Below are 27,432 nucleotides of genomic sequence, written 5' to 3'. Positions count from 1 at the left end.
ATGCAGGCGCCCCCCGGCAGGGTCTGGAGGGTGGGCCTCGGTGGCACTGGGGTCTGGTCCCCAGGAGGCAGTCCGTGGCCCGGGCACTGCAGGTGGCGGTCGAGGCAGCAGCCTGGAGAGGCCTCTGTGGGTGTTCAGCCAGCTCTGCTGTGAGCGCTCCTGGCGGACAGCCGCCCTGGGGAGAGCCCAGCTGCCCAGCAGGGCTGGAGGTGCTGGTGGGGCTCGGCACAGCCCCCTCCCCTGCTGCTAACCTCGTCCCTTCCTGGCCTGTTGAGGACATTACATCCCTTGGGGGGGGTGTCTGGCCCCCACAGAGACAGACAGACACAGACTGAGATCCCCCCCACTGCCACCCGCTCCGCAGCACCTGGCACAGTGTGGTCTGCTCTGGCGCTGCTTCAGAGCCTGTCTGGGGCTGTGCCCACCGCTCTCCCAAGAGAGGAATGTTCCAGAAATGATAAAGCTGCAAGAGGCCTCAGGGATAGGCCAGTGCAACCCCCGCCCCACAAACAGCAAAATAGAGGTGCCGAGGCCAGGAGGTGACTGGCCTGAGGTCACCCAGCAGGCAGGCCAGAGTGGGCAGGGACCTTGCTTCCAAGCCTGCAGGGCTGTCCACTGTCCCCAGCCGCCCAAGGGGGCGAGGCGTCAGCCCAGGAAGGGGAGGGCCCCGGGCTCGCCCTCGGCCCAGCTTGGGGCCTCCGCGGAGCAGTGCTGGCTCCTGCCCACCTCCCAGGCCGGGCTGGTGGAGGGTGCTGCAGGGAGGGCAGGACGCAGAGCGTGCAGCCATCAGCCCCAGCCCTCAGGCCGGTGAAGCTCCCTCTCAGGGGGTCTGCGCCTTCATCGGCTGCCTCTTATCGCGAGCTGAGACGTTCATGGGAGCATCTTGCGGGCTGGTTTGCCGGGGTGGGGGTGGGGAAGGCAGGCAGAGCTCCCACTTCTGCCCCGGCCTGGCCGGGGCCTAGGGTCACAGTCTGGAAGGCAGAGGGTCTGGGGAAGGAGCCCGAGTGCTGGGGCCCAGAGGGTAGGGGTGGGGGCTGCGATCTCATCCGCCCACCCTCTGGCTGGGCAGCGCACCCAGGAGACGACCGGCTCACTGCATCCAAGCCCGAGCGGTCACTGACGTGGAACTTCGGATCCACCCAGGGCCCCTGCCCCGCCCCCGCCCCATGCTGGCGGCTGCCACCACCAGCACCCGGGGCCTTTCAGCACTAATGAGATGTTCTGCTTCCCTGGGCCTGAGGGCCTGGGGAGGAGATGAAACAGAGACCCTGTGAGGGAGGCAGAGGCAGGGAATGAGGGAGCTGCATCAGGAAGTCGCCAAAAACCTGAGAAGAAAAAGAGCCTCAGTGCTTGTCCCCAGCGGAAGGTCCCAGCAACACGCGACCGCGACACCCCCTCACCTTCCACCCAGAAGGACGGGCTCAGGGACCCGGGCGTCAGGCTGTGGCGGGCAGGGCCCAGGGCGGGGTCCAGGACGCGTCTGCACCCTGGGCTGCGTGTGAGGCTCCTGGGGCTGGCCTGGCACCAGGTGGCCTCCAGGCCATGGCAGGTGCCTCATGCGTGGCCGAGGTGGCAGCCCTTTGCGAAACCCAAGTGGGTTCTCAGTCATCCCAGCCCCACCACCTATTGGCTGTGTGGCCCTCAGCTGGTCCCTCCTCCTCTCTGGCCTTGGTTTCCCCATGCATGCAGTGGGAACAATGATCTGCTGGCTCCGGGGGGGAGTCTGAGGTTCACAGGAGGGGCGCCTCCCCAGGGCCTGCACAGGCGGCGCCCAGGGTGTTACTTTCAGGGAGTCCTTGGGGTCCCGGCAGCCGGGGAAGGAGGAGTCGCTCCTTACTATGTCAGGAGGGTGGGTGGCTGGATGCTGGCCCCGGCCTCCAGCTGCAGGTCCCTCTGCCCGCTCGTGTTCAGGTGGACATGGCGGTCAGGCCCGTGTGGGCCACGGGGAGCGGTCCTTCCGCTGATCCTCGGTTACTCTCTGCCTGGGCTGAGTGTCCTCGCCCTGATGCCCACAGATGTGTGCGCAGAGTGGTCACAGAGTCCTGGCCAGCCGGCGCCTACTGGGTCAGGCGGGATCTGTCCATGCAGGGATCACCCAGCCTTGTCCCCGCCCTGTCTCCTTCCTCTGTCCCTGCCACCCAGGGGGTTTGAGAAGACAACTGAGGCTCCTCAGAGTGGCTGGGAGGGTGACCACACCCCATCCTGAAAGCCACGTGGCCCCTGGTGCCTGGGGGTGAGTCTGACCACGGACTAGGCAGTGGAGGGCAGGCCTCCTGGCCTCCTCCCTTCCTGGCTCGGCCTCTCCCAAGCCTGCCACGAGTTTCCAGACTCCACCTTGTCCCCTCACGGCTCCTGCCACCCAAGTGCTGCTGCCGGGACCCCCCGGACCGCTGAGCCAGCTCCGTGGCTCCCTCTCTTGCAGTGTGTGCTGGAAGCTCCTGGGCCAGCGCATGTAGCCCCGCACGGGTGCAGGCGGGTTCCTCGTGTGGAGCGAGTCAGACCAGGGGCCCCGCACATGAGGCCGCTCCGAGGCTGCCAGGGGCTCCTGCAGTTGGCACTCCGCCCCGGCGTGCGCTGGAACAGGGCTCCCTAAACGATAATGACGACCGCAAGTATTATCTGTTAGTGCTAACTCTCGCATCGGTAGCCCGTCCCCCGCCCAGATCAGAACGTCGTGATGACTGGGACTGTGGGCCAACCGAGGGTCAGGTACCCCCGATGGAGCTCAGACAGGAGTCACTGAGGACAGAGGCACTGATGGGGACGCAGCTGGGAGAAGGTGGGCCCTGGAGGACGTGTGACATGCCCACAGGTGGGGAGTGAACGTGGGGGACAGGCGGGGGCTGTGGTGAGCGGGGCGCCTGTGCACAGCCTGGCTCGGGCGGCTGTGGCCGGTCCCGGGGGGCCAGACGGAGGGGCTATTGGGTGGCCCAGGCTGTTCTGCCCACTTGGAGGCTGGGGGCGGGGGCTGGGCCACAGGACACGTGCTGGGCCTCTTAGCTCAGCAGGAAGTATCGTGGGGCTCGCCGGGTGGAGCCAGACATCACCAGGGGGTGAAGTGGCTGCGCCTGATGCCGCCCCAGGAGCACGGGGACAGACCTGCGGGGATCCCGGTCACACCGTCCCCGGGGGCGGTGTTCTCGGACGCAGCTGAGGTTTCTCCTGAGCCTCCGCACCTCCTGGGGGGTCTGACCTGAGGGGCAGCGAGGAGAAAGGGGCACTCTGTCACATCTGCTGACCCCAAGCTCCGAAGACCCCTCATGTTAACGTTCACCAGATCTTCTGGGCTTCTGGGCCCGTCTTCCCGGCCTGCTCAGCCCAGTGCCCGCGTCGGGGACCAGGAGCGCGGCTCAGCCCCGAGCACGTCCCCAGCCTGGGGCCCTGCACCCGCAGTGTCCGCTCACTGCTCCTCACAGCTGTGGGGGGGGGGTGCAGGCAAGGAGGCTGAGCTCTCCAAGGTTTGGGGGCTGCTCAAGGCCCCTTGGTGGGAGGACAGAACATCCCCCTCCAAATGCCTGAGCCTCACTGAGGACCCTGGAGGGTCCAGTTGCGCTCGGTCCCTGGCTGGCCCTCCCCGAGGCAGTGACCGGCCCCTCTATCCACGACAGGCGCTTCCATCACTCGCTCACAGACCACAGCCGCTGGATTCGCGAGCGCAGCCACGAGTCCTACGCCAAGAATTACTCCGTTGTCTTCCCCCACGATGAGCCCCTGGCCGGACGCAACATGAGGAGGGGCCCCCTGCACGAGGTACCACACCCCTGACCAGCACCTGCCCCCTACGAGCTGTGGGTGCTCTCACGGCGCCCAGGGTGTGAGGGGACAGGGCAGGTGAGATGGCGTGGTGGCTGACGGAACGTGCTCGGAGCACAGTAGGGGGTACCCAGGGGCGGGTGCGCGGGCAGGGCGCCATCAGGAGGGTGTGGCCAGACAGCAGCGGGCTGGGGAGACCTGCGCCTGCTTGTGGAGCCTGCCTGGGGTGTCGGTCCTCCCTGGTGAACTTCTGCTTATGCAGTGAAACCCATCATCAGGTGCCCTTCCCGGGCCCTGCCCCTGTGTAGTCTCCGAAGCCCCTGACACCCCAGGCGCCTTCCCTGCACTCCCATCCCCCCTCTAAACCCAATTCACCCCCATCCCCTCCTTGCCCTCACCTCCTCCTGTGCTTTAGGCTTTGCTTACCTTCTCCCAGGACGCTGCCCACAGGAGCTGTGCCCCAGGCACTCTGAGCACAGGCTCTCGATAGGCGCTCAGGGAACGTCTGTGGGCTGGATGGATGGAGCAGGAGACAGGGGGGCAGGCTCGGGCGCAGGCGGCGTTTAAGCAGAAGGAGCCTCCTCCACTGGGACTCGAGGCAGGGGGGCTGGGGTCTGCTGTGCCCCCCGAGGACGGAGACATCCTGGGCTCCTGGGCGGCTCTGCCCTTTGGCCTGGCCTAGAGGGCCAGCTGGGAACCCTGGGGCCCCCACGTGGCCTCGGGCTTTAACCGCCCGCGCCGTCCCCGCAGCTCAGCGGCCTCCCAAGGAACGCGGGGCCTGCTGCACTGGAGCGGCAGGCGATGGGCTCAGACCGGCTGCTCACGGCGCGGTGCTGCCCGGAGGGGACGCAGCACCCCGCCCCCGGCGAGGAACGGGCCTCTGCCCATGCCTCCACACCTCTTCCTCGCGGTACCCCATTTGGGGCGTGGGTCTTGTTAAGTAGTGGAGCCTGCTCCCCCGTTTTCCCTCCTTGGAAAGGTGACTCGTCTCGGGTGGACGTGTCTCCATCGCTCGCTGGAGGGGAGTGGATTTTGTGTCCTTGGCTGCCACCCCGTCGGACACCCAGGGAGGACGTGTCAGGTGTCACCGGTTGGCACGTGACCTGACGCCCCCTCCACCTCCAGGTCTCAGTGGTCCTCAGGGAGGAGGGGGTGGTGCAGGCCGTCCCGGCCTCGGGCATCCAAAGGTCCTGGCACTTGAATGTCCCTGCCAGACTCAGCTCCCGAAGCCCCCTCTGCCTGGGCTCTGGACACCCCCGTGCCAGCACAGGGCCCTTCCAAACCTGACAGCCGAGATTCTTTTCTCCCCCAAACCAAATATATTTTCAGAGACATCTGCCACAATGTTACTTTACTGTGTCTGCTAGAATTTTTTTATTGTGCTAAAGGACACGTAACATAAAACCTGCCATTTTAACCATTTTAAAGTCCCCACTTCAGGGGGATAAAGTCCATTCATGACGGTGGACAAGCATCACCGCCGTCTGGTTGCAGAGAGTTTTCATCGCCGCCGAAGGAAACCCCGGAGCTGTGAGGCAGAAACTCCCCTTTCCCCCCCGCCCCCCCAGCCTGGGGAGGCCGCTAGTCTGCTGCTGTCTCCGGACCGGCCTGCTCTGCCATGTCACATAAAAGGCCGCGTGCACCACGAGGCTCTTGTGACTGCTTTCTGCTCCTCACTGCTGTTTTTGAGGTTCAACTCCAAGGCAGCAGGTGTCGGACGTCCTTCCTCTTTAAGGCCGGATAACATCCCGTCGTGCGGGTGGACCCCACTCAGTGGGCTGTCCTCCCCTCTTGGCTGTTGTGCCGCGTGTGCATGTGGGCTTGTACACCCCCCTGGTGTCGCTCCTCCTGGGTGCGCACCTGCTGTGGCGTTGCTGGGTCACAGGGAACACCAGTCTGCTCAGGCGGCGTGACAGGTCCCACAGACGGGGAGCTGGACGTCAGAGTCTCATTTCTCTCTGCTTGGGAGGCTGGGGTGTCAGAGTCGAGGTGCCCGCTGACCGGTCCCGGTGAGAGTTCTGTCCCTGGCTTTCGGACGGTCGCCTTCCCGCTGTGTCACCTCCCAGCAGAGTGAGCCCTGGCATCTCCTCTCCTTTCAGGATCTGGGCCCCACCCTTAGGGCCGCATTTCACTCTGATTCCCTCCTCACAGGCTCTCTCTCCAAACACAGTCACACGGGGGGTTAGGGCTTCAACACAGGAATTGGGGGAAGATGCAATTCAGTCCTTAAGAGAAGCTAATTCTGCACTTTGGGGATTCTTGAGGGCACAGTGGGGTGCTGGGGGCTGGAGTCAGAGCCTGGGCGTGGGTCCTGGTTCCGAGCGCCAGGACCTCTTGGCCCTCTGCCCCGGGGACAAGGTGATGGCGCCGCTCACTCCCTGCCCTGCTCTGGGTCCAGCCAGGCCTGAGCGTGCCTGCTCTCCTTCCCGCCCAGGAGCTCCTCGCGCGAGGCTGCGTGTTCCAGGAGCGGCACGGCTGGGAGCGGCCGGGATGGTTTAGTCCCCAAGGCGCCGCGCCGGTGAGTAGGCCCCAGGGCCCAGTGGTCACACCACCAACGGGGCCTTGCCCTCGACCCCCACCCACTCCCCCTCCTCCCCGCCCGAGGGGGCCGCTGTGCGGTCAGCGCTCAGTGAGCCGGACGGGCCAGGGGCCCGGGAAAGCCGGCGTCCCAGAGTGGGGAGGCCGTGCACAAGACTCCCCCAGTTTACAGGAGAAATTAGAGCATCTTCTCATAATTTTGTTCAGATATTTTTGGCAACTGCAGCTGTTAATGTTAATGGGAGGATTTAGCACAAAATTATGCATTCCACGTGTTAGTTTGTAAGCTGGAGTTTCACTGCATCCTGGCCTCTGGATGCCCTTATGGGGGCGCCCCACTCCTCCACCCAGGGCCTCCCAGGGCCTGTTAGACTCTCAGAGAAAATTATCAAAACCATCCTGCTTGTGAAACCCTCGGCCTGGGGTCTTGGAGCAGGTGATGCGACGCTTCGGGTCCAACCAGGCGGACAGCACTAGATCCAGATTTGCACAAATTAAAATCCCTTCCCCGTTGCTATTTTTCACCAGTCGCCTTCCAGGGCAACCTATCTCATCTCCATAGCAACTGTGTCCCAAGGCAAGTGCCAGGGCCTGTCAGGTGATGTGGAGGCCAGAGCTCCTGCGGGCCTCGGCCTCTGCTCCTCCGGGGTTGGCAGAGAGGAGGGGCCTGGGCAGACCCCTCCCCGAGCAGCTCTCTGCAGAGCCCACCACCTCCATCCTGGCCTGCCCTGGAATTCCCTCAGGATCCGTGGCCAGCCCGCCGAGGCCAGAGCAGGAATCAGGAACGCACCCTTGGTCCCAGGATGGGCAGGCTTTGCAGCCCCCACCCAGGAGCCGTCCTGGGAGTCCAGGGCCCCGGGTGACTGGACGCCCCCACTTCCAGGGCTCCCTGGCCGAGCGAGAGCAGGCCGGGACTTCCCTGCAGGGGCCTCAGGGGCCCATGGGAGCCACCTGGGGGGCCAGGGAGATGACTTCCTGCAGAGACTCCATACAGGCCTGTCCCTGGACTCCAGGGCTTGAGCCGGGGAGGGGAACGCTGAGGGAGCAGAGGGGCCTGACTCAGAACTTCATACCCGCTCTCCCCCACGAAGGAGACTGGGCAGGGCCGGCCCTGCTGGGAGGTGAGAATTGACTGGCTTGCTCATGCTTTTCCGGCAGAGTTAGGAGTGGGGAGCTGGGAAGAGGAGGAGGAGGGCCTCCGCTAGCAGGAGTAGGGCCGAGAGCGGCGTGCTGGGTTCTGGGCATCTCTGGGAGCAGCTGGCAGAGCGCGGGAGAGGCCAAGGCAAGTGGTGGCTGAGAAGCCAGCCTCCAGGGCCCCCCACCCAGGGTCGTCCAGGCCGTCAGGGTTCTGACCTGAGGCAAGTTTCAGTCTTTCTGAGCCTCTGTTTCCTCAGCTGTAGAAGGGCCCTCCCTCCTTAGGGGCGCGAGGCCCTTTGAGCAGGGCTTGGCTCAGAGCAGGACCTGGTCCCTGATCGTCATGGCAACAGCATCTGGACCCACCGTTGCTGCTACCCCACCCCCAACTCTGTCGCCCTCTTCCTCCGCGAGCTGATCCCTGGGTCTCATCCCACCGCCTTGGCATTAAGTCGGAAGCCGTGGCTCGGCCCCTCAGGGTCCCAGCCGACCTGGCCCTGCCTCCTTCAGCCCCGTCTTTCCCCATCTCTCCGCGCTCAAGCCCACCCCCACTGCTCCGTCCTCCTGGGACCCCAGCCGGCTCAGCCTGCCCTTCCCACCACCACGGAGATTACGGTGTCATTTGTGCAAGGTTGATGGAACCCCTGAGCCCGCCACCGCCCCGCCCTTGTCCTGGTCCTTGATGTCCCGAGGGAGGGGGAGAGGGGAGGACGGCTGCCGACCCCACTTCCTCCCCAGGTGCTGCCTTACGACTACTGCGGGGCCTACGGGAACCGGGCGCATGAGGACTATGCCTACGGCCGGCTGCTGGCGGCCGAGCACACCTTCGACTTCCCGCCCCACCACGACGTGGTAGGACCCGCCCCACCCCTCGCAGCTTCTGCAGGCAAACGCCAGCATCTGCCCTGAGCCACCCCGCTGCTTTGTAAAGCGGTCCCCGAGCAGAGCACGCGGTGTCCCGTACCCCGGCCGGCTGGAGGCAGGGAAGTCCGGGTCTCGTGTCTGTGGGGGGGAGCCAGGGTCTCAGCCTGGGGGTCCGTGGTGAGGCGGGAGGACAGCCCGGCCAGCCTCCGGGTGTGGGGCCCCTGCAGGCACGGGGGGCCCCTGCTCAGACGCACCCTGGGCTGGAGTTAACGCCCTGCTGTTGCTGCCCTGAAACTGAATACTTTGTGAACAAGACCCACAGTTTTATTTCCCCCAAATTCTGCACAAATTACCCTGAAGGAAAGGAGCCAGGCTCTCCTCCAAAGCTTGCTCTCGTAAAGGCGTAGGGGAAGGGGCTCCCGCCAGGGAAGTGGAGGCACAGTTGTCCACAGCGCAGGCGTCCCTGGGGGCTGCCTCTCGGAGGCATGAATGGGTTTCCGTCTGGCACCTCCGCACCCGCGGCTTCCAAGACGTGCGGGAGGTTCTGGCCCTCGAGGATGTGGGAGCCCGGAGGGGGTGCCAACTTGGCTTCGTGGCTGCATCCCACCCCCGCACACGCGCCTCAGCAATCCCGAAGCCTGAAGCACGCGCTTGTGCTCGGCGTTGGCAGCTCCCCAGCCCGGGTAGACGAGAGGCGGCAGGGAGCTGCTTTGGGTTCGGTCTGTAGCCCCAGCAGGTCCCACAACGCCTGCGGGCGGTGGGAGCCCAGAAAGGGCAGTGGTGCCCGGGGAGGGGTGAGTAGCAGCATTTGGGGCTCAGACCCACAGGCCGAGTGCGGTGCTGTGTAACGGCCAGGGGGCTGCCTGACCCACCGCGCGGGGCAGTGAACACACTCACCGTCCGCTCGCTCCCTGCCCCTGCCGGCGCGGCATCGCGGAACCAGCGCGGTGGGGCCAGATGCGCACGGTGGCCTCTAGGCATCGGGCACTGCTGCACAGCCCCGCTGATGGAGGGCCCCCTCGGTTCCACCCGTGCACCCCTGAGCAGATCACGCACTGGGCCTCAGAGGATGCTGAGTATGGGCTGCTCGTAACGGCTGCTCCCGGGTGGCCGTGTAGGTTCCCCGGGGCGGCGGGGGCTGGGCGGGCCCCGGACACACAGTCAGTGCTCCGGAAGTGGCAGCTTTGCTGCTGTCATTTTTTTCAGTAAGAACAGTGGGGTTGGCATGCTTGCTCAGTGGTGGGGTGAGCTGTTTGGGGCAAAGAGGGGGGTGGCCTTGTGGCATTGCAAGGGAAGACCGAGCAGAAAAAGCAGGTGGACAGCAGAAGACCTTGGAAACAGGGCCGCGGCGTTCGCACGCAGTGTGGAGGGAAGTGAGGATGGATGACGAGTTCTTAAAAAAACAGACCAGCTTTACTGGGATATACTCACAGACGTGCACTCCAGTGTTTTCAGTCTATGCACGGCGTTGCGCAGCCATCACTACAGTCTAATTTTAGAACGTTTTCATCTCCCCTCCGCGAGAACCCTGCACCTGTCGGCAGTCACTGCCCCTCCTCAGCCCAGCCCGCCTCCCGGCACTGATCTCCTTGGTGTCCCTGTGGGCTAACCTCGCCTGGACAGCCCAGGGAACGGGTTCGCGCAGCGGTGGTCTTTGGTGACCGGCTCCTTTCACTGAACGTGGTGCGTTCAAGGGCCATCCATGTTTTACGATGCATCAATGCGTCGTCCCTACTTGTTCTGAACAACATTCCATCACACGATGTATTACTTTTTCTGTGTCTGTTGGTCCGTGGATGAACATCTGAGTTGTTAAACTTGGCTCTGGTGAATAACGCTGTTACAGGATGTGTGTACCAGTTTCTGTGTCTAGACGAATGCTAGCGTCTCTCGGGGTGCACGTCCAGGAGAGGGAGGGCTGGGTCACCTGGTGACTCTGTGTTTAACATTCTGAGGAAGTGCCAACTGTTCTCCAAAGTGGCCGCACCGTTTTACATTCCCGTCCGCGGGTGTGCGCTTCCAGCCTGCCCACCCTCACCAGCACTGGTACTTAACTGTCTCTTTGATTCGAGCCATCCTCGTGGGCGTGAGACGGCGGCTCGCCGTCTGGGGCTGCATGTCCCTGATGACTAACAGTGCCAAGCACCTTTCATGTGCTGCGTTAGCTGTTTGGAGATGGTCCTCAGGGAAACGCCTGTTCAGAGAGTTTGCTCACTTGTAAGCGGGTCATCTGCCCTGTATTCAGCTGTGAGAGTTCTCGTCAGATGTATGACGGGTAAATACTTTCTCCCGTTCTTTTTACTTTTTTAGTAATCTTGTTCGCAACACAAAAGTTCTTAATTTTGACGAAGTACAACTTCTGCATTTTTCCCTTTTGTCCCCCCGTGTTTTGGGGGCCATATTTAAGCAGGCATTTCCTAACCCAGGTTACAAAGACCTACTCCTGTATTTTCTCCTCGGAGCTGTGTAGTTGTAAATCTTGTAATGAGGTCTGTGATCCGCTTTGAGTTAAATGCTGTGTGTGATGTGGGGAAGGGGCCCACCTTCCTCTCTTGCAGGGGGCTGTTCAGTTGTCGCAGCACCATGTGTTGAAGATTGTCCTTTTCCCCACTGAACTGCCTTGGCATCCTTGTGAAAAATCAGCTGACCGTAAACGTGAGAGTTTATTTCTGGACTCTTAGTTCTAGTCCATTGGGCTATATGTGTCTGTCCGTATGTTACTACCACTCCGTCTTGATTATAATAGCTTCGTAGTAAGTTTTGCAATAAGTCCTCCATGTTTGTTATTCTTTTTTTTTTTTTTTTAAGATTGCTTTGAATGTCCTGGGTCCCTTACATTTCCATATAATTGTAGGATCAGCTTGTCAACTTCTGCCAAGGAGCCAGCTGAGGTTTTGGCAGGGACTGTGCTGAATCTGCAGGTCAGTTCAGAGAGAACCGTCATCTTGTCAATAGTCCTTGTTTCATAAGCGTGGGGTGGCTTTCTGTTCAGTTAAGTCTTCTTTAATTTCTTCCAGAAGTTTTCTCGTTTCTAGAGCACAAGTGTGGACTTCTGTTAGGTTTGTTTGCAAGCATCTAAAATGTCTTCCTGGTGATGTAAGTGGAGTGGTTTTCTTAATTTTGTTGACAGTCCACCGCTGGTGCATCGAAAGACAATCGTTTTTTTGCTGGCTGTATATTGGCCCTGCATCCTGCAGCTCGGCTGAACTGTTTTACTGCTCATAGTAGCTTCCAGTGGCCTCCTCAGGGTTTCACACGCAAGAGCGTGTCATCTGCCCGTAGGGACCATCGTGCTGCTGCTTCTCCTCTCCTGGTACTTCTCCGTCCGCCTTCGTGCCTAATTGCTGAGCTGGGACCTCCAGGGCAGCGTTGATGGAACTGAAGAGAGCAGACGGCCCTGTCATCCTGATCTTGGAGCGCTCAGTCTCTCACCGCCGAGTGCGGCAGCTCTGGGGTTCTGGTCATGACTTCCTGCAGGTGGAGGAATTTCCCTTTTCCCCTAGTTTGCTTGAATTTTTATCCTGAAAGGTGTTGGATTTTGTCAGACACTTTTCCCGCGTCAGCTGAGATGCGATCGTGTGGCTTCTGTCTTCATGTCTGTAACACGACGCATTCCATCGATTGATATGTGGGTGGTGAGCCGGCCCCCCATCCCCGGGGTGAACCCCACGTGATCATGGTGCGTGAGCCTTTAGATGCGGCGTTGGATTCACTCTGCTGGAGTTTGGTGAGGTTTCTTTGTATCTATGTGCGTGAGGGACACTGGTGTGTTGTTTCCTTACGGGTGTTTGGTTTTGGCATCGGGGCAATGCTGGCCTTACGGGACGAGTTTATGAAGACTTGGTGTTGATTCCCCTTTGACTGTTTGGTAAAATTCACCAGTGAAGCCTCCTGGGGCGGGGCTTCATGGGTGAAGTGGCGGGTGAATCACCCAGGAAGTCTCTTTTCTGTTGTGGACGATTCCGACTTTCTGTTTCCTCTTTGGTCAGTTTCAGTAGCTGTGGGTTTCGGGTGTCACATTTTCCGTCTCATCGGATGCTCACGGTGTTCCTTGAGGCCTCTGTGTTCCCATGGGTTGGGCAGCCATGCCCTCCTTCGCTCCTGATCTCAGCGTGCTGAGCCTTCCCTGCCTTCCCTTGGTCAGTTTAGCTGGTTTGCCTGTTTTGTTGACCTTCCCAAGGTCACAGTGTTTACTTCTGCTGCTATTCTCCGCTTTTTGAGATTTCATTTATTTCCTTTCTAATCTCTATTGTTTCTCTCCTCTGCCTGCACTGGGTTTCATTTGCTTTCCTTTTCTAGTTCCTCAAAGTGGAGAGGGAGGTGCTGGCGCCGTGCCGTCAGTCCGCACACGCGGTGCTCTCACTGTCAGGGTCCCCGGTGTTTCTAAGTCCCCTGATGAGGTCCTTTCCTTTGATCCACTGATTAGGAGCACGTTGTTTAATTTCACTTACTTACGAATTTTCCCATTTTCCTTCTGCTGTTGATTCCTAATTTCATTCCACTGTGGTTGAAGAACGTATTTTGTATGACTTTTTAAAAATTCTTTCTTCAGTAGTTTTTTTTGGGAGGGGGCAGGGAGGTAATTAGGTTTATTTTTATTTTATTGTATTTTTTTACAGAGGTACAGGGGATAGAAGCCAGGACCTCATGCACACTAAGCATGCATCTACCTCTGAGCCATGCCCTCCCCCCATGTTGTGTATGATTGTGACCCTCTTGAATGTCTCATCTTGCTTTACGGCTTCTGGTCCACCCTGGAGAGCGGCCCCTGTGCTTGAGGAGAGTGGTTACGGTGCAGTAGAGCTGGAGGGGAGGTGTGCAGCCAACAGCCCGTGCCCCAGAGTCCTGGGGGCAGCAGGTCCCAGAGCCCCACAGCACCCCACTTATGGAACTTTTCAGATCAAGAAGGAGTGCCTGGCCTGCAGAGGGGCGGCCGCCGTGTTCGACATGTCCTACTTCGGGAAGTTCTACCTGGTGGGCCCAGACGCGAGGATGGCTGCCGACTGGCTCTTCTCGGCCGACGTCAGCCGGCCCCCAGGTACGGAGCCGGGAGGCGCACTCAGATGAGGCCGCCCCACCAGGGCATCCTGCCAGGGGTTACCCTGTGCTGCGGGGCCGCCCTGCTCAGCAGCTCCCTTCCTCTGGGGTCTTCCTCCTGCCCCCAGGCACGACAGTGTACACCTGCATGCTGAACCACCAGGGCGGCACTGAGAGCGACCTGACCGTCAGCCGCCTGGCCCCCGGCCCCCAGGCCTCCCCGCTGGCCCCTGCCTTTGAAGGTAAGAGATGCCCCGTGCGTGGGCCCAGCAGCGCCGTGACTGCAGCCCCGCTCGGTGAGGCGGGATGGACAGGGAGGGGCCGCTCTGTGACCGCCCGTGTGCCTGCTGCTCTCAGGGCCTGGGAGATTGGCGGTTTCTTTTCAGGCTGAGTGCAGCCTTTGTTCAGGCCGCGCTGCTGGGCTCCAGGGGCCCAGTGATTACGCCTTTGAACCTGCCCGTACCGTGGTGTTTTGGAGCTGCCACAGCGCAGGCGTGCTCAGCTCTCCTGCCAGGAGCAGCGTGGGCCAAGGATAAGGCCGTGCCTCCCACTCAGAGAGCTTAGCTCGTTTCTGCCGCTGACACCTGTGCTGGACGGGCTTTGCCGGGTCCCGTGTAACTCCCAGTCTCAGGCTGGGGCAGGTCCCGAGGAGACATCCAGCTCTGTGCCCAAGCTGACACCCAGACCGCCCTTTGCTTCTGCTTGCTTGCCCCCTGTGATGGGGAGCTCAGTGCCATATCCCTCGTTTGCACGGGGCTGGGTCTGACTCCCATCACTTCGCCTCCCGGAACCTACCCCTTGGTTCACGTGGGGGCAACCTGGTCTCTAGTGCTGTCACCTGGCTCCGTTAGGGAAGAAGAGAGGTGAGGAGATTCACAGACAGCCTCCAGGAAGGGGCCCTGGGCACCCCTGCCGACCGTGCGGCTCTCCGTGTGGCTGAGCTGTGCCATCGGGGGAAGGGCCATAGTCGGCCCATCCGGGAATCCTGGTGACCCCAACTCCAGGCCTGGCTCAGCACTGCTGGCCGTTTAGCTGTGTCCTCGGAGGGACGAAGTCAGGGTCCCCTGGGCCTTGGGGGGCAAGGTCTGGCCTGGGCCCTGGGAGAGGAAGGTGCGGAAGAAGCAATAGAGCCCCGGGTGGGAGTGCGAGGCGATGGACAAGAGCACGGGTTACGGGAGGCCATGGGGAGCGGGTGAGCCAGGATGAGGAGGGCTTCCTGGGGGGAGCTGACGTCCGGCCTGGGCCCCAGAGGGCTGGGCAGGAGTCGTTGGCTAGAAAGGACAAGGGCAGTGCCTGTGGAGAGCTGGGCAGGGAGGTCAGCAGGGATTGTTTGCAGAAGGGCCAGCGGGAGCTTTGTTTGGTCTTCACCCCCCAGGAGAGGGGAGGCCCAGGCCCAGCCACGGCTGCCATCCTTAGAGAGTGCGTCCGGCTGGGGAGACAGAACAGAGGGACCGCACTGAGGGTGCTGGCCCCCAGAGTCCTGCTCTGCTGCTGCCTGACTCCGTGGCCCCTCTCTGAGCCTCAGTTTACCCAAGTGGACGCAAATGGTCCTTCTCTCTCTGAGCCGCTACGGGGGATTGAGCCAGAGCCTGGAGGCCCAGGAGGGCTGGGGAGCAGCCTCCCTGAGCCCCAGTTTCCCCACCTGGAAAACTAGTCCCCACACAAGGGGAAGTTGTCACCAGAGCATCTGTGGGCTGAGCCGCCGCCCAAGGATGCGCCACCATGTGCCCTCCCTGGTGACTCCAGTGGAATCCTGGCCCCGAGATTTTGAGGATCACATCCTGCCAGGCTGGGGAAGATCAGGCTCCGAGGTGAGGGGTAGGCAAAGCAAACGGGACAGGAGCTGTTCTAGAATCTGGCGCCTCTGATGCAGTCAAACGTTGCCTGGTGGGCGGCTGGCACGTGGCGGGGTCCTGGCCTGCCAGGGCCAAGGTGGGTGACGAGGAAAGCCTGGTGCTCTTGGGGTGTGTTGGAGGTCCCACGTTCACCGCTAAACACGGGAAAACCGGGGTGTGGACCTGTTTTATGTTCAGCCTTAAGGAAAAGCGGTACCAGTCCTGCTGTGAAGCCACGTGTCCACTAACTATGCGTGTTTATACATTTGTTCATTATGCCTGTTAGATCCGATCACCAGTAAGTGGAGAGGATGTGGCGTTTCACATCTGATCAAGGTTGTAAATGACGCGGTTGTCCGTCCTAAGCATGATTTTGGGTAGGATTTTGTATCACAAAAGGAATACATGCCCGTGGGAAACATTCCCACAGTTCTGAAATGCACAAAATAAAGTCCACAGCACACAGTTCCCAGCCTGTGCCTGGAGCCTGCAGTCTCTGCCCCCTGACCGCCTCTCCACCTTGTGGGCTGCACCTGGACCCGGCTGACTGCTGACCTCAGGACCTGGCACTTGGGGTGTTCTGGATAAAGGACAGCTGCCCAGAGGAGGCCAGGTCCACCAGCTGCCATCTGTCTGGAGCCGGGCGGCCTCAGTAACTCTCACGTCCTCCTGGGAGGGGTCTGGGATGGCTGCAGGCCGGAGGGGCTACCTGGGAGCCATGGCATGTGTTGGGGGGGGGCGGGGGCTGGGGCAGAGGATGCGGCTGGAGGCTCGCTTAGTAGGTGTCCAGAAGTCAACGTCCTGTAAGAGCCCCCAGCCCAGGGAGTAGGGGATTCTTTTGAGACCAGCTCAATTTTTTGGCCTCTGAGTTGGGTCTGGATGGACAGGCAGGCTTGAGGGAACAGAGGAGCACATGGAACACAGGGTGACAAGGTCAGGAATGTCCCCGGGCTTGCCTAAACCGGGCAGGAGGATGACTGGAGCTCCTACTGGGATCTCAGCTGGATGCTGACAGCAAAGCTGAGCTCTTCTGTGCCTCCCCGGCTGGTGCTGATGGGACCCTGGGTTGCAGAAGACAAAGGGTTCCCAGCTCCAAGCTTCCTGGTGGGGTGGCCTGGCCCATCCTGGCTCCAGGACCTCCCATCAGATCCCGGCCAATGAGTGCTCTTGGGGAGAGAGCAGAGGCCCTGTGCGCTCGGTCTGTGCCCCCCATCCCCAGCTCTGCTACCAGCTGCCCCCTCCCCTGCTGGAGAAGGAAAGAGAGGCATGTCTATTTTGGTTATACCTACTGTCACAGTGATGGCTGCTTCGCCTCTGTGGGAGCCTTGAGGGGAGGTGCCGATGTGGGGAAGGTGCCCAGGCAGGAGTCTCTGGACTCCGGACCCTCCCCTGGGCTGCTGCCCACTTCCCGCTGGTGCCCACTGGCTCTGCCCAGAGTGGGCTGAGGGCTGGCACTGGGCCTGCCCACGGGGAGCCCGGAGCGAATGGCGCTGAAGGCTGAGAGAAGCAGTCCTCCAGCAGGACCGGACCCCTGGGAGGGGGCGGGCATCCCAGTGCGTAACCATCCCGGCTCCCGGTTCCCGAGCCCCAGGCTGCACGCCCTGTGCCAAGGGAGCTCCTCAGGTCCTCCCAGCAGCCCTGTGAGGGGTTCTGGTCTCATTCCCATCGTGCAGATGGAGAAGCCAGGACTGGGAAGTCAGGGCTTGCCTGGGTACCATCACTCCGGGATGGGGAGCCCTGATGGAACAAGGCAGGCAGGAAGGAAAGAGGAAGCCGGATGAGGGGGGTGGATATGAGGTACGTAGGAAGTGGAGAGGGAGGAAGTCCCTCCTGGGCTGCCCCGTCCACCAGATCGTGGGGAGTGACCAGTGAGAGCCCGCCCAGGGCACACACAGTGGCTGATCCCACAACGTCTCTACAGATGAGGTACACTAACGAACCCCCAGCTGCACATGAGATTGTGGAGGCTCAGAGAAGCTTCAGGACAGGTCCAGGGCCACGCAGCTCTCTGAGGTCACAGCTCCCGGGGCAGCGGCTCTCCCAGGGTGCCGAGTGGAGGTGGGCTGCCCTCTGCTCAGCAGTACCCCAGGGGCAGTGTGGCCCAGTGAGTGCTCCGTAGGCCATGGACTCAGAGCTGGACAGGGGCCAACCTTCTTCCACCATGTGACTTCTCTGAACCTCAGTCTCCTTTTCTAAATCCTGAGGGTGGTGCTGAGTGTCAGCCTCCTGGGGAGGATCAACGGGGTATTTCCTGTAAAGCCCCGGACCAGCATTGGCCCCCATATGGGCCAAGGTGGGGGGCCCAGAGACCGGGGCCATGGGGCTATGGAGTGAAATGGGAGCTGGTGAGGACGCCGAGGTTCAGAGTGGAGAAGAGACTTGTTCAAGGTCCCCCAGCACTGGTGGCTGAGGCACGTCGCAGAATCTCCCCATGGCGTGCCGGCGTTGGGAGCTCTCGCCCTTTCCGATCACAGACCCTTTGAGAAGTGGGAGGAAGCCTCAGACTCTCCCAGAAAAATGCTCCCTTGGCCTGTGCGGCCCTCAGGGGAGCTCGTCCTGCGGGCCGTGAGAATCCTGGGCCCCTCGGGAGGGTCACCGTGTTTGGGCCTTTGTGGTTCACTTTCAAGGAAAGAGCGTTTGTTGTCTCCGCCCGGAGGCCTCGGGCCGCCCCCTCTGCCCCGCCTGCCCCGTCCCGCAGTGCTGCGCTAAGTCCGGGTGCTTCTCTTCCAGGGGACGGCTACTACCTGGCCGTGGGCGGGGCTGTGGCCCAGCACAACTGGTCCCACATCACCACGGTGCTGCAGGACCGGGAGTTCCGGTGCCAGCTCATCGACAGCTCCGAGGACCTGGGCCTGATCAGCGTCCAGGGCCCGGCCAGGTGAGGAGAGAGGAGCCAGCACCTCGGTGCCCCTGGGCCCTCTACCTGGGGCCCGGGGCAGAACCACTTACTGGCCCCGAATGGAGCGTTGTTGTCAGCTAAGTGCGCTCGTGACCCCAGAGAGGCCACTCCGGGTAGTGCTTTTCAGAGCACTAGGGTGCAGAAAGCCATCAGCGTGAGGAGCCTGAGCCTCACTGAGAATCGGCGTCCGAGGATTCGGGGCCACGAAAGGGCCAGCAGGTGTGTCTCCAGATGGTCGATACAGTCGAGGAAGCGCGTCTGCCATCTCCAAGTGGGCAGAGCCCACGGGGGCTCCACCTGCTACCTGGGCTGGGAACGATGCTCTACCCTGAGAGGTCACCTCTCCTCCCCCAGTACCTCCAACGACTAGGTCTACAGATGATCATTCACTCACTAATTCATTCTACAAGTACTTACTGAGCTGTGGTCCCAAGCACGGGGACTCAGGCCCCGGAAGGGCCCTGCCGGGCCCTGGGCTGGAGCTGTAGCTGGCTTTGCGTGTGCAGCTCTTTGCCCAGAGGCACGTGGCAGGCACGCAGTACACGCTTGCTGAAAGGATGAGCAGAATCACGGTTGGACTTCAGGCTTCTCGTGAAAACCAACATCTACCAAGGGGACTTTGGAGGAAATGAGGGACCAAGCCCTGGAGCTCTCTGAAGGGACAGTGTTTCAGGCAGCGGAAACAGCACACGCGAAACCCTGTGGCAGGAGGTGAAGCAGTGAGGCCGGGGCCGTAGGAGAGGAGCTCAGAGGGCAGCAGAGGCGAGAGCCTGCGGGCCCAGAGGCCGCTCCCCCTGGCGAGGAGACTGAGCAGAGGAGGCCGTCACTGGGCTTGGGCCTGAACGGGTCTTGACGCCGTGCTGGGGGCAGGAGGCCGGCAGGTGTGTGACGAAACTCAAGGGCCTCTGAATCCTCAGGGATTCAGAGGAGGGCATGATGAGCTGTGTCTGGGTGGTCAGTGGGTCCAGTGGAACGAAGACTGAGAACTGACCACTGGGTCTGGCAGCTCGGTGGCTCCTGTGGACTTGATGAGAGTCACCTGAGGGATGGCTGGGTGGGAACGTGCCGAGGAAGGACGGGAGGAGAAGAATGGGACGTGTGGAGAGGGGCAGAGGCCTCTGGCTGCAGATGGAGGGAGGGCAGTGAAGTAATGCAGGGACCGCACTCGCCCTGGCCTGGCCCGGAGGACGCGCCCGGTCCTGTGGGGGCGGGTCCGTTTCCCCCCGGGGTGAATTCATCCCTGGGCTGATGGGGTGGCGGTCCAGGCTTCTCCAATCAAGGCCCAGCCTCGGAAGCCTCAGCTTCATTGCCACGGCGACCTTGGGAAGGGAGTGGGCTATTTTTGGTTTGGGGGAGGCAGGTGAGCAAGGGAGAGAGAGGGCGCCAGACAGACAGATCAAGGCGTGGCCCCCGGGGGGGACAGGCCAGGCTCTCCCAGCCTCATTATAAGCTGCCCCGGGAGGGCGGCGAGTGACGGCTGTCAGGGCAGGAAGACAAGCGCTCCTCTTCCTGGTAATTTCTTAACTTTCTCCTCCAAATTGTCCTCTCCTTTCAAAAATAACCCAAAGTTTCTCGTACGAATAATAATGTTACCAGCACGGCTGCTGAGGGCTCGGCTTTCTGAGTTGTCATGTGGGAAGCATTTCTCACAGTGCCTGGGCCGTGGGACAGGCTACATGACCTGCTGTGCGATGGAACTTTCTGGAAACATTCCATAACGCATGGTCCAGCACGGTAGCCAAAGAGCCGTGTGTGGCCGTTGAGCCCTTGAAATGTGGCTGCTGAGACAGAATTTTTTATTTTAGTTAACCTGAGCTCAAGAGGCCGCCCTTGGCCCTTGGGGACAACGCGGAAGTCAGGGGTCACTGTTACGAGTGTTAGTGCCGAGGCGTCTGGCATGTGCTTTCTAGCAGATTCCTCCTTTGCAAGGGCCCTGCTAGGTGGCCTCACTGTCCTCATGGAGCAGGGGTGGGGACCGAGCCTCGGTGGGGGTCGGGGGTGAGTCGAGGAGCTGGAGCTGAACCTGGTCTCTGACCGGGAGCCTGTGCCCTCCAGCGCCACCTGCTGCCCCCTGGGGGAGGGACAGCCTCCTGCACCCCGACCCGAGCTCAGCAGACCTGCCGGAGCTGGGGTACCCGGGGCTGCTGAGGCCACACTGGCCCTGGGCGGCAGCTCCAGCCTCCTTCCTACCCCCCCCCCCGCAGCAGAGAAGACAGGGGAGCAGCCCTGGCCCCAGCCACCCAGGGCCGCAGAGAGGACGCGCATCTTAAAAACTGGGTATGGGTTCTCTGGGGGCCAGCACCACGTGGGTGCCGAGGGTGTTACATAAGGATCCTGGCACACTGCAGCGCGCTGGGCAGCTCGGGCCGGCGTGGGTGGGCGGCTCCCGGCACCGTGGGGGCGGGGATTACAGTCAGAAGCATTTCTGGGCACTTGCTGGGACCCCTGCGAGGCAGAAATGGGGGGGCTGCCTCCTGCCAACGGGGAGCCAGTCCTGTGGTACAAAGCCAGCCTGTTTTCAGTTGGTCCTGCTGACTGAGTGCCCTGTCTGTGACGGGCACGTCAGGATAGGGGCCCTGCTGGCGGGGAGCTCCTGGGTCAGTGGGGACAAGTACAACCAGTGTGAGAGGGACCCTGGCAGGAGACGTGTTAGGACTGCAGGGCCCAGACGAGGGGCACCTGACCCCGACTCAGGGAGTCAGCGAGGGCTGCTTGTAGGAGGTGACAGCTGAGCCAAGACCTGTAGGATAGCAAACGGTCACGCAGGGACATGGGAATCTGGCGGGAATGTGGAGGGTGCAAGAGTGAACTAAGGCCTGGAGGGAGACAAAGGGAGGCGCCCAGGAAGTGAAGGTGTCCATGGACACCGAGAGGTTTCGGGTAACCTGTCAAGCACGGGGACCAGACTCTATGCCAGGCTCGGTGGGGCCCGGGAGCGGAGGGGAGCAGCCCCTGCCCTCGGGGGCCTGTGGCTTGGAGGGTGTTAGACGGTTAGAGAGCTGCCCTAGGTCATCGAGAAAGGAGAGCCTGCGAGAGCTCACCTCTGAGCCTGGTCTCTGCCCAGGGCTCGACTGCTCCTGCCACTGTTCCCGCTGAAGGTGCTTTATCTGGCTGGATTTTTGGTGCATCTCCTTCTCGGTGTGCTTTTGGCAGTGTGTTTGTTGTTGGTCTAGCCCGTGAGGACAGGACTTGTCCTGCTCACAGCTGTATCCCCAGTGCCTCCCCTGCCCAGGGCACGCACCCAGGAGTGCTCGGCAAGTGTTTGTTGACTGACTGACTGATTGACTCTGTTCTTGCTCACAGCCGGGCCATTCTCCAAGAAGTGCTTGATGCAGATCTGAGCAACGAGGCCTTCCCTTTCTCTACCCACAAGCTGGTGAGAGCCGCCGGGCAGCTGGTAGGTCCCAGCGGGCCGCTGTGCCCTGGGCTGCGGGTGGCAGCAGTGGGTTGCAGGTGGCAGCAGTGTGCTGTCAGGGAACAAACCGGGGCTGGGACTTCAGAGCCTGTGCCCTCCCTGGTCCTTGGTTCCCTACTGTGAAGTGAGGACCAGATGGTCCGGCCTACTGGCTGTTGGGGTCTCAGAGGAGGAATAGGGGTCAAAGTCAGGCATCTCCTGTGCCCCGTGGGTGCCTGGCACACGCTGGGGGGCTCCGTCCCAAGCTTCTGCCAGGGGAGGTGGCCTTGGCCGGGCCACCTGGACAGCCGCCCAGTGTCCTGTCCTCGGAGGCCCGGGGCACACCCTCCCAGATCAGGGTATTTCCTGCGCCTCCGTGGAGATGACAAGGTGGGGCCAGCCAGCAATTAAGCGGCTCCAGCCGCCTGCGCGTCCCCTGAGGAGACAGCTGGTCTTTCCGGAGTGTTTCCTCCCGCCCCCACGCTGTGGGAGTGGGGAGGGGCTGCTGGGGCGCACCCCCGGGCGCCGGGAGCTCCCCCGCCCGTCTCCCACTCCAGAAAGGCCAGGTCCCTGGACCGGAAGCCTCTGAGACTGGACTGCGTCAGGGTCTAGCGGACCTCGCGTCCTCAGTGCCCCTGGGGCCAGGGTTCCGGGTCCAGCTCTGGGTCAGCACAGCCTGTTCCTGGGCCTCGCTGTCCTTTTTGGAAAAGAAGGATCACGATCTCCACCTTGCCTTCCCGAGGCCGAGGTGAGGAGCAGACGGGGAAAGTAACAGCCGCTGCCAGTGGGGGCTCGCGAGGCGCCAGGCACGGTTCCGAGCACGAGACTCACGTGGCCCGTCCCGCTCGATCCTCGCGGCAGCGTGGACGCGGCCGTCCCAGGGCTCAGCAGCCTCAGCACAGCCGGCGCTTTGGAATGGATGTGTGTGTTGGGGGCCGTCCTGGGCATCGCACGGTGTTGAGTACCATCCGCGGCCGGCACCCACACGATGCCAGGAGCACCCCCAGAGGTGACAGCCAGAAACCACCGGGGCAGAGCTGCCAGAGAGAGGTTCTGCGATTACCCTGGTCACAGGTGTGCGGTCTCGCTGGTGGCCGCCACGGCCAGGTGCACTGAGCGGGGCCCTACCTCAGCTCTTGATGTAGGAAGCCCCCAGGATGATGTTACCCCGAACGGAGCTCAGAGAGGTTGGATGGACCTCCCAGGGGCCACCCAGAGAATGAATCATAAAAAGCACACGAATACCTGTCAATAACAGACGCGGCCTTCAGGGGGAGGTGACTGGACAGACAGCCGGATTCAGGGGCACCTCCCCCCCTTACTTCCTTCTTGTTCATCTGGGGGGTTTTGGGGGGCAAGTGCTAAGGGCCATCAGTGGGGAGCACGGCCCTGGCCTGCAGAGCGGCTGGAGGTGGGAGGAGTCTGGGTCCTGCTAGCAAGTAAGCACTGTTTGGATGACATCAGGGAGGAGGCTGCCAGGAGGACCAGATAAAGGCACCTCAGCAGCGCCGAGGAGCGCCGGCCGGCGGCTCCGCTCTGCCTCTGCTCTCCGGAGGCTGCGCTGGGTGGGCAGGAAGCTGGGGCTGTCTCTGTCTAGCTCGCTTCCTGCCTCCTTGGTGCAGAGCTGCCTGCCGAGACCAGAGAGGGTGTGCGTTTTGAGAGAATGGCACAGCTCCACCCCAGGCCACAGAGGCACCCAGCCTGCCCAGACGGCAGCTCGGGCCCTCTCGGCCCCCGTGGGCTCCAAGCAGCGTCCAGCCCTGTCCGGGGCTGGGTTCCGGCTTGTGAAGTGGGAGGGGAGCTGGGAGCTTGGCGAAGGCCCAGCCTGTGTGTGGTTCAGGGGTTTGTGTGGGAGAGGACCAGGTGGGACACACTTCCCCTCCCAGCCTAGGGCCGCTCCAACGAGGCACCTGGGACTTGTTCTTGGACAATGGGCTCCAGCTGCCTCCCCACCCCTGGGGCTGGCCCTTCCTGGCCCTGGCTGCCGCCCCAGGCCTGGCCCACGGCTGTCTGGCCGCACCTTGGCCTAAGGGGCCTGGGAGCTGGGCTGGGCCGGGCCTCGGGCGACTGGAAGCAGAGGCCAGGCTCCTGGATGAACCCTGCCTGGGATGACAGGCACAAGGTTGCGGGGGGCCATGGGGTGCCTGGGCCGGAGGAAGGGGGTGCAGGACCCATGCAGGCTGCTTTTCTTCACTGCCTTCCCCGGAACCGGCTTACGGCTTCTGTCAAAAGCACTTGATTGTGAGTGAAAGCTCATGGCGGCTTCCAACCACAGCACCCGCGCGCGGGGCCTGGGTGCAGACCTCGCCTCTAGCTCGACCCCTTGGACCGGACACGACCTCTCTGAGCCTTCCCTTCCTCGCCTCTAGCACGGCTTGGGGCTGGGGGGTCGGCAAGCAGAGTCCACAGGTGCCGCATAAAGCTCGCCCCGCACAGGGTCTGGCTGAAGAGTGGACGGGCACCAGCGTTGCCCTGGGAGTACTGGGAGTGTTCGTAAAATGAGAACGAGTAAATGCAAACCCTGGTGATTCCACCGGAGAGACAGCCGTGGTTAACGGTGTATTTCCTCCCGGCCGCTTCCCCTAATCTCTCCCTAGGAAGTTTAAGCCAGAAGCAGGACTGTCTCGTTCGCAGTTTGCACACGCTGCTTGGTTCTCTTACGACGTTGTAGTGATGGTTTCTTGTTCCTCGAAATGTTGTCTGAGAACCGCTTTGAGGGCGGGCGCCTCCCTCTCCCCACTCTGTAAGTAGGGCATTTGATTGGGCCATTTCTTCTCCTCAGAGTCTCCCTGGGGTGGGGTTCCCGTGATGTGGGCCTTCCAGGACTCTGATTATTGACCTGTGACACGTTTCTCACAGCCAGGACCCAGGGGCAGAGGTGTCCCAGGCACACGGCCCCAGCCTCCCGGCCACGCAGCGGTCATCGGGTGTTTCCGGTCTCCTCCCCGTGCCCAGTGCTGGCCGAGCCCAGGGGGAGGGTGGGGAGGGGGGAGCACAGAGCTTTCCAGGCCCCTCAGCTCATATTCAGCCAGTTTGGGTCCCCAGCCGAGCTCCAGCACTCCATCCGAAGCTGACGGATCTGTTCCCAGTGCTGAGCCCCCAGCCCCCTGAGAATGAATTCCAGACATGTTGGCTGGGGGCCCACCAGGCTGGGGGCTCTGGGACGGAAGACGCAGGCCCTGCCCTCCATGGGCTCACAGCCTGGGTGCGGGGGCTGGGGGGAGGAGGCTGCGGCCACAGCCCAGCCTGCGCTGGGGCGAGGCCCTGGGTGGTGGGAGGGAGCCACTCCCAGGGAGCTGGCCTGGGCGTGAGGAGGGTCCCGGGAACACGTTTGCAGGAGGAGGAACTGAGTCCTGCCTCGACCACACCTTCTGCTGAGGGCCTGTGGGCTGGGCTCTGGCTCCTTGATGTCACAGCTTTTGCTGACCTCACAGTGGCCCAGGCCGCAAGTTCCCAGGTGGTCCAAGCCTGGGGCACAAAGGCTTCCCATCCACCGGCCATCAGGAGGGGTGGGGGAGTCCGCTGTCGGCCAGACTGCTGCCCTGGGAGCTGGGGCTGACCGCTGCCCTGGCCCCCACCCAAGGTGGCCTCACAGGCAGGCGTGGAGGTGGGAGCCGGGTCAGCAAGGATCTGGGCGTTTTGGAGCAGAACCCCCAACCCTCAACAGAGCTGGGGGCCAGCAATCCCTCTGTGGGGCCACCTCTCTGGGCCTCAGTTTCCTGATCTGTAGCACAAGGTCTAGACTGTGTCCAGAGCCCCTCCTGGGCCGTCCTGTGGGTCTGTCCAGACATCCTGAGCTCTCTCTGGGCCCGGGCGAGCTTCAGACTCTCCTAAGTAACATGAGCATGTGCTGACACAACCCCACTAACGTGGGAGGCGCGGGGGCCAAGTCTCTGTGGGAGATGGTGGAGTGCCAGCCACCCAGACGCGGGGCAGGAGAGTGCATGCCGAGTCGGTGGCATGACCTCCCGGTCGCGAAGCTCGGGACGTCGCGGGTCAGAGCCCAGAACCACAGACCCTGCCCGAGGGTGGGTGAGCAGGACTCTCCGCTGCCCCGGTGACCCACGCTCACAGCAAGCCGCGGGTGGGCGCCCCTGGCTGAACCGAGCCCTGTTTTGCAATAATCCTGAGATGCTTGGATGAGCCCCAGGCTTCCACAGCCTCGCATTCCTACAGGAGGAACAGGGGGCGGGAGTCGTCCCGTTGGCGGCCAGCTGACCAGATGTCCGTGCCTCCCACTGCTGGCCTCGAGGCCGGCGAGGCTCCCGGGGGAGACGGTGTCCCGGAGCCTCGGCCGAAGCGGCAGGTGCTGGGCTGGGAGCCCATCGTCAGGCAAGGTGATAAATTGGCTTTCTTCTCAGAATTATTTTCGGGCCAGAAGGAAATTGAGTTTCTTATCCCGACGGCGTGGGTCCTTGCCATGGCACCGTTAGGGACCGATTCGTGAGGATGGAACGTCTCCCACCTGCACGCGTCACACAGACAGAGGCCCCGGCAGCGGGAGGCCCAGGCCTTCCCGGGGCCTGCGTTGGCCAGCTGGGTTTTAGCTGTCACCTAAAGAGTGTCTTGCACAACCTGTGCAAGTTGCCTCGGCCCCAGAGAGCCGGGGGCGGGGTGTGGCCGAGAACGACGTGGTGGCCAAGGCCACTCCTCAGGGTGTCCCGTCGGGGGCAGTGACATCTTCTTGCCGAGAAAGTGTGAGGAGAGGGTGTGGCTGGAATGAGGTTGGGTGCCTCTGAGGGACCCCGGGGAGTGTGCTTCAGAGATTCTGGAAGCTCCTCCAGGGAAGACCCTGCCCTTTCTCTGCAGGGGGTGCCTCTGCTGTCGTCTCTGGGTGCCGATGGGGTCTTTCTGGGGGTGGCCCATGGCGTTTATCAGCAGCTTGGAATCTGTGGCTTTTTTTGATCCTCAGAGAGGGCCAAGTCTGTAAAGTGTGGTTCGAGCATCACACCTTTTATTCTTATTCTTGGAAGATTGATATCAAATCACCATCCCCACCACCACTGTCACCACCATCCCCCACCATCCCCACGACCATCCCTACCATCAACTTCACCATCACCAACATCATCATCACCAACCGCTACCATCACCACTGTCTTTACTACCACTATACCTCCATCACCTTCACCGCCACTGTCACCAGACCCACCTTCACCAGAATGCCCAGCACCACTGTACGCTGGCTTTCTGGAGCAGACTGCTAGGAGAGATTGCACACCCCCATAGCAGAATCTTTGTGGAACCAAGGGTGTCTTGGGATGTCCAGCGGATTTGAAAAATGAAGATCCTTCAAACCTACTGCCAACTTGCTTCTTCCCTCTCCTGTGGGTTTAGGACCCCAGGCCCCTGCAGAGGGCTGCACGTGCTCTGATCCCTGCCCACCCCCCGCCTCCCAGGCCCCTGCAATCCTCACTTATTTAAGGGGCGACTGAGTTTGGAGGATGCACCTGGTGTGTCAGGGTGCTGTTGCACAACCAGACGTCCTGGAATGTGTGAAACCACAACCAGCTAATGTGACCGGAGGTGGCTGGACATGCTGGACGCGGTGGACTGTCTCTGGGCTCATCTGCTCAAGCCCTCCTGTGATGTTTGCCCAGAGGGGCGACTCCAGGCTTGTTCTGATGACGCAGGTGGCCAGAGCATCCCACAGGAGGGCCATGGACTCTCCTGTCCTGGGGACCCAAGCCGGGGTGGGGACCCAGCACCTCCCTAATCCTGGTCCTCCCCACGGGAAGCTCGCAGGAAGTTCAGTGAAGCACCAGGCATGGAACCAAGCCCCCAGATCCGTTTAGCTGAGACCTGAGCATATTTCCATCCTCCAGAATATTCAGCTGAGTCAGTCTAGGGCAGGGCGTGAGCGCCTTAGCTGTTGAAGCCCTGCTCTGACTTACTAGCAGTGAGGCCTCCAAGCCTGTTGGAAAGCACTCGTGCCAGCTCTGGGAGCCGATGGCTGAATCTGTAGGAAAACCAGCGAG

General features: G+C 61.9%; 1 protein-coding gene across 5 annotated transcripts in view; it reads left to right on the top strand.

The window, feature by feature from the left end:
• Nucleotides 1–27,432, top strand: part of SARDH (sarcosine dehydrogenase) — a 63,158-nt gene that overhangs the window by 21,989 nt on the left and 13,737 nt on the right. For 4 of the 5 annotated variants that reach the window (XM_074362609.1, XM_074362610.1, XM_074362611.1 and 1 more), the window contains exons 12-18: nucleotides 3,609–3,750; nucleotides 6,188–6,271; nucleotides 8,164–8,277; nucleotides 13,189–13,327; nucleotides 13,455–13,568; nucleotides 17,892–18,039; nucleotides 21,364–21,457. In XM_074362609.1, the coding sequence (XP_074218710.1) occupies nucleotides 3,609–3,750; nucleotides 6,188–6,271; nucleotides 8,164–8,277; nucleotides 13,189–13,327; nucleotides 13,455–13,568; nucleotides 17,892–18,039; nucleotides 21,364–21,457 (835 nt within the window). The remainder of the gene's footprint in view (nucleotides 1–3,608; nucleotides 3,751–6,187; nucleotides 6,272–8,163; nucleotides 8,278–13,188; nucleotides 13,328–13,454; nucleotides 13,569–17,891; nucleotides 18,040–21,363; nucleotides 21,458–27,432) is intronic. The other variant, XM_074362613.1, reaches the window with a different exon arrangement.

Source organism: Camelus bactrianus, chromosome 4, assembly GCF_048773025.1.
Source record: "Camelus bactrianus isolate YW-2024 breed Bactrian camel chromosome 4, ASM4877302v1, whole genome shotgun sequence".
NCBI lineage: Eukaryota > Metazoa > Chordata > Mammalia > Artiodactyla > Camelidae > Camelus > Camelus bactrianus.
Note: the sequence above shows the minus strand (reverse complement) of the source record. Positions and strands in the feature narration are given on the sequence as shown.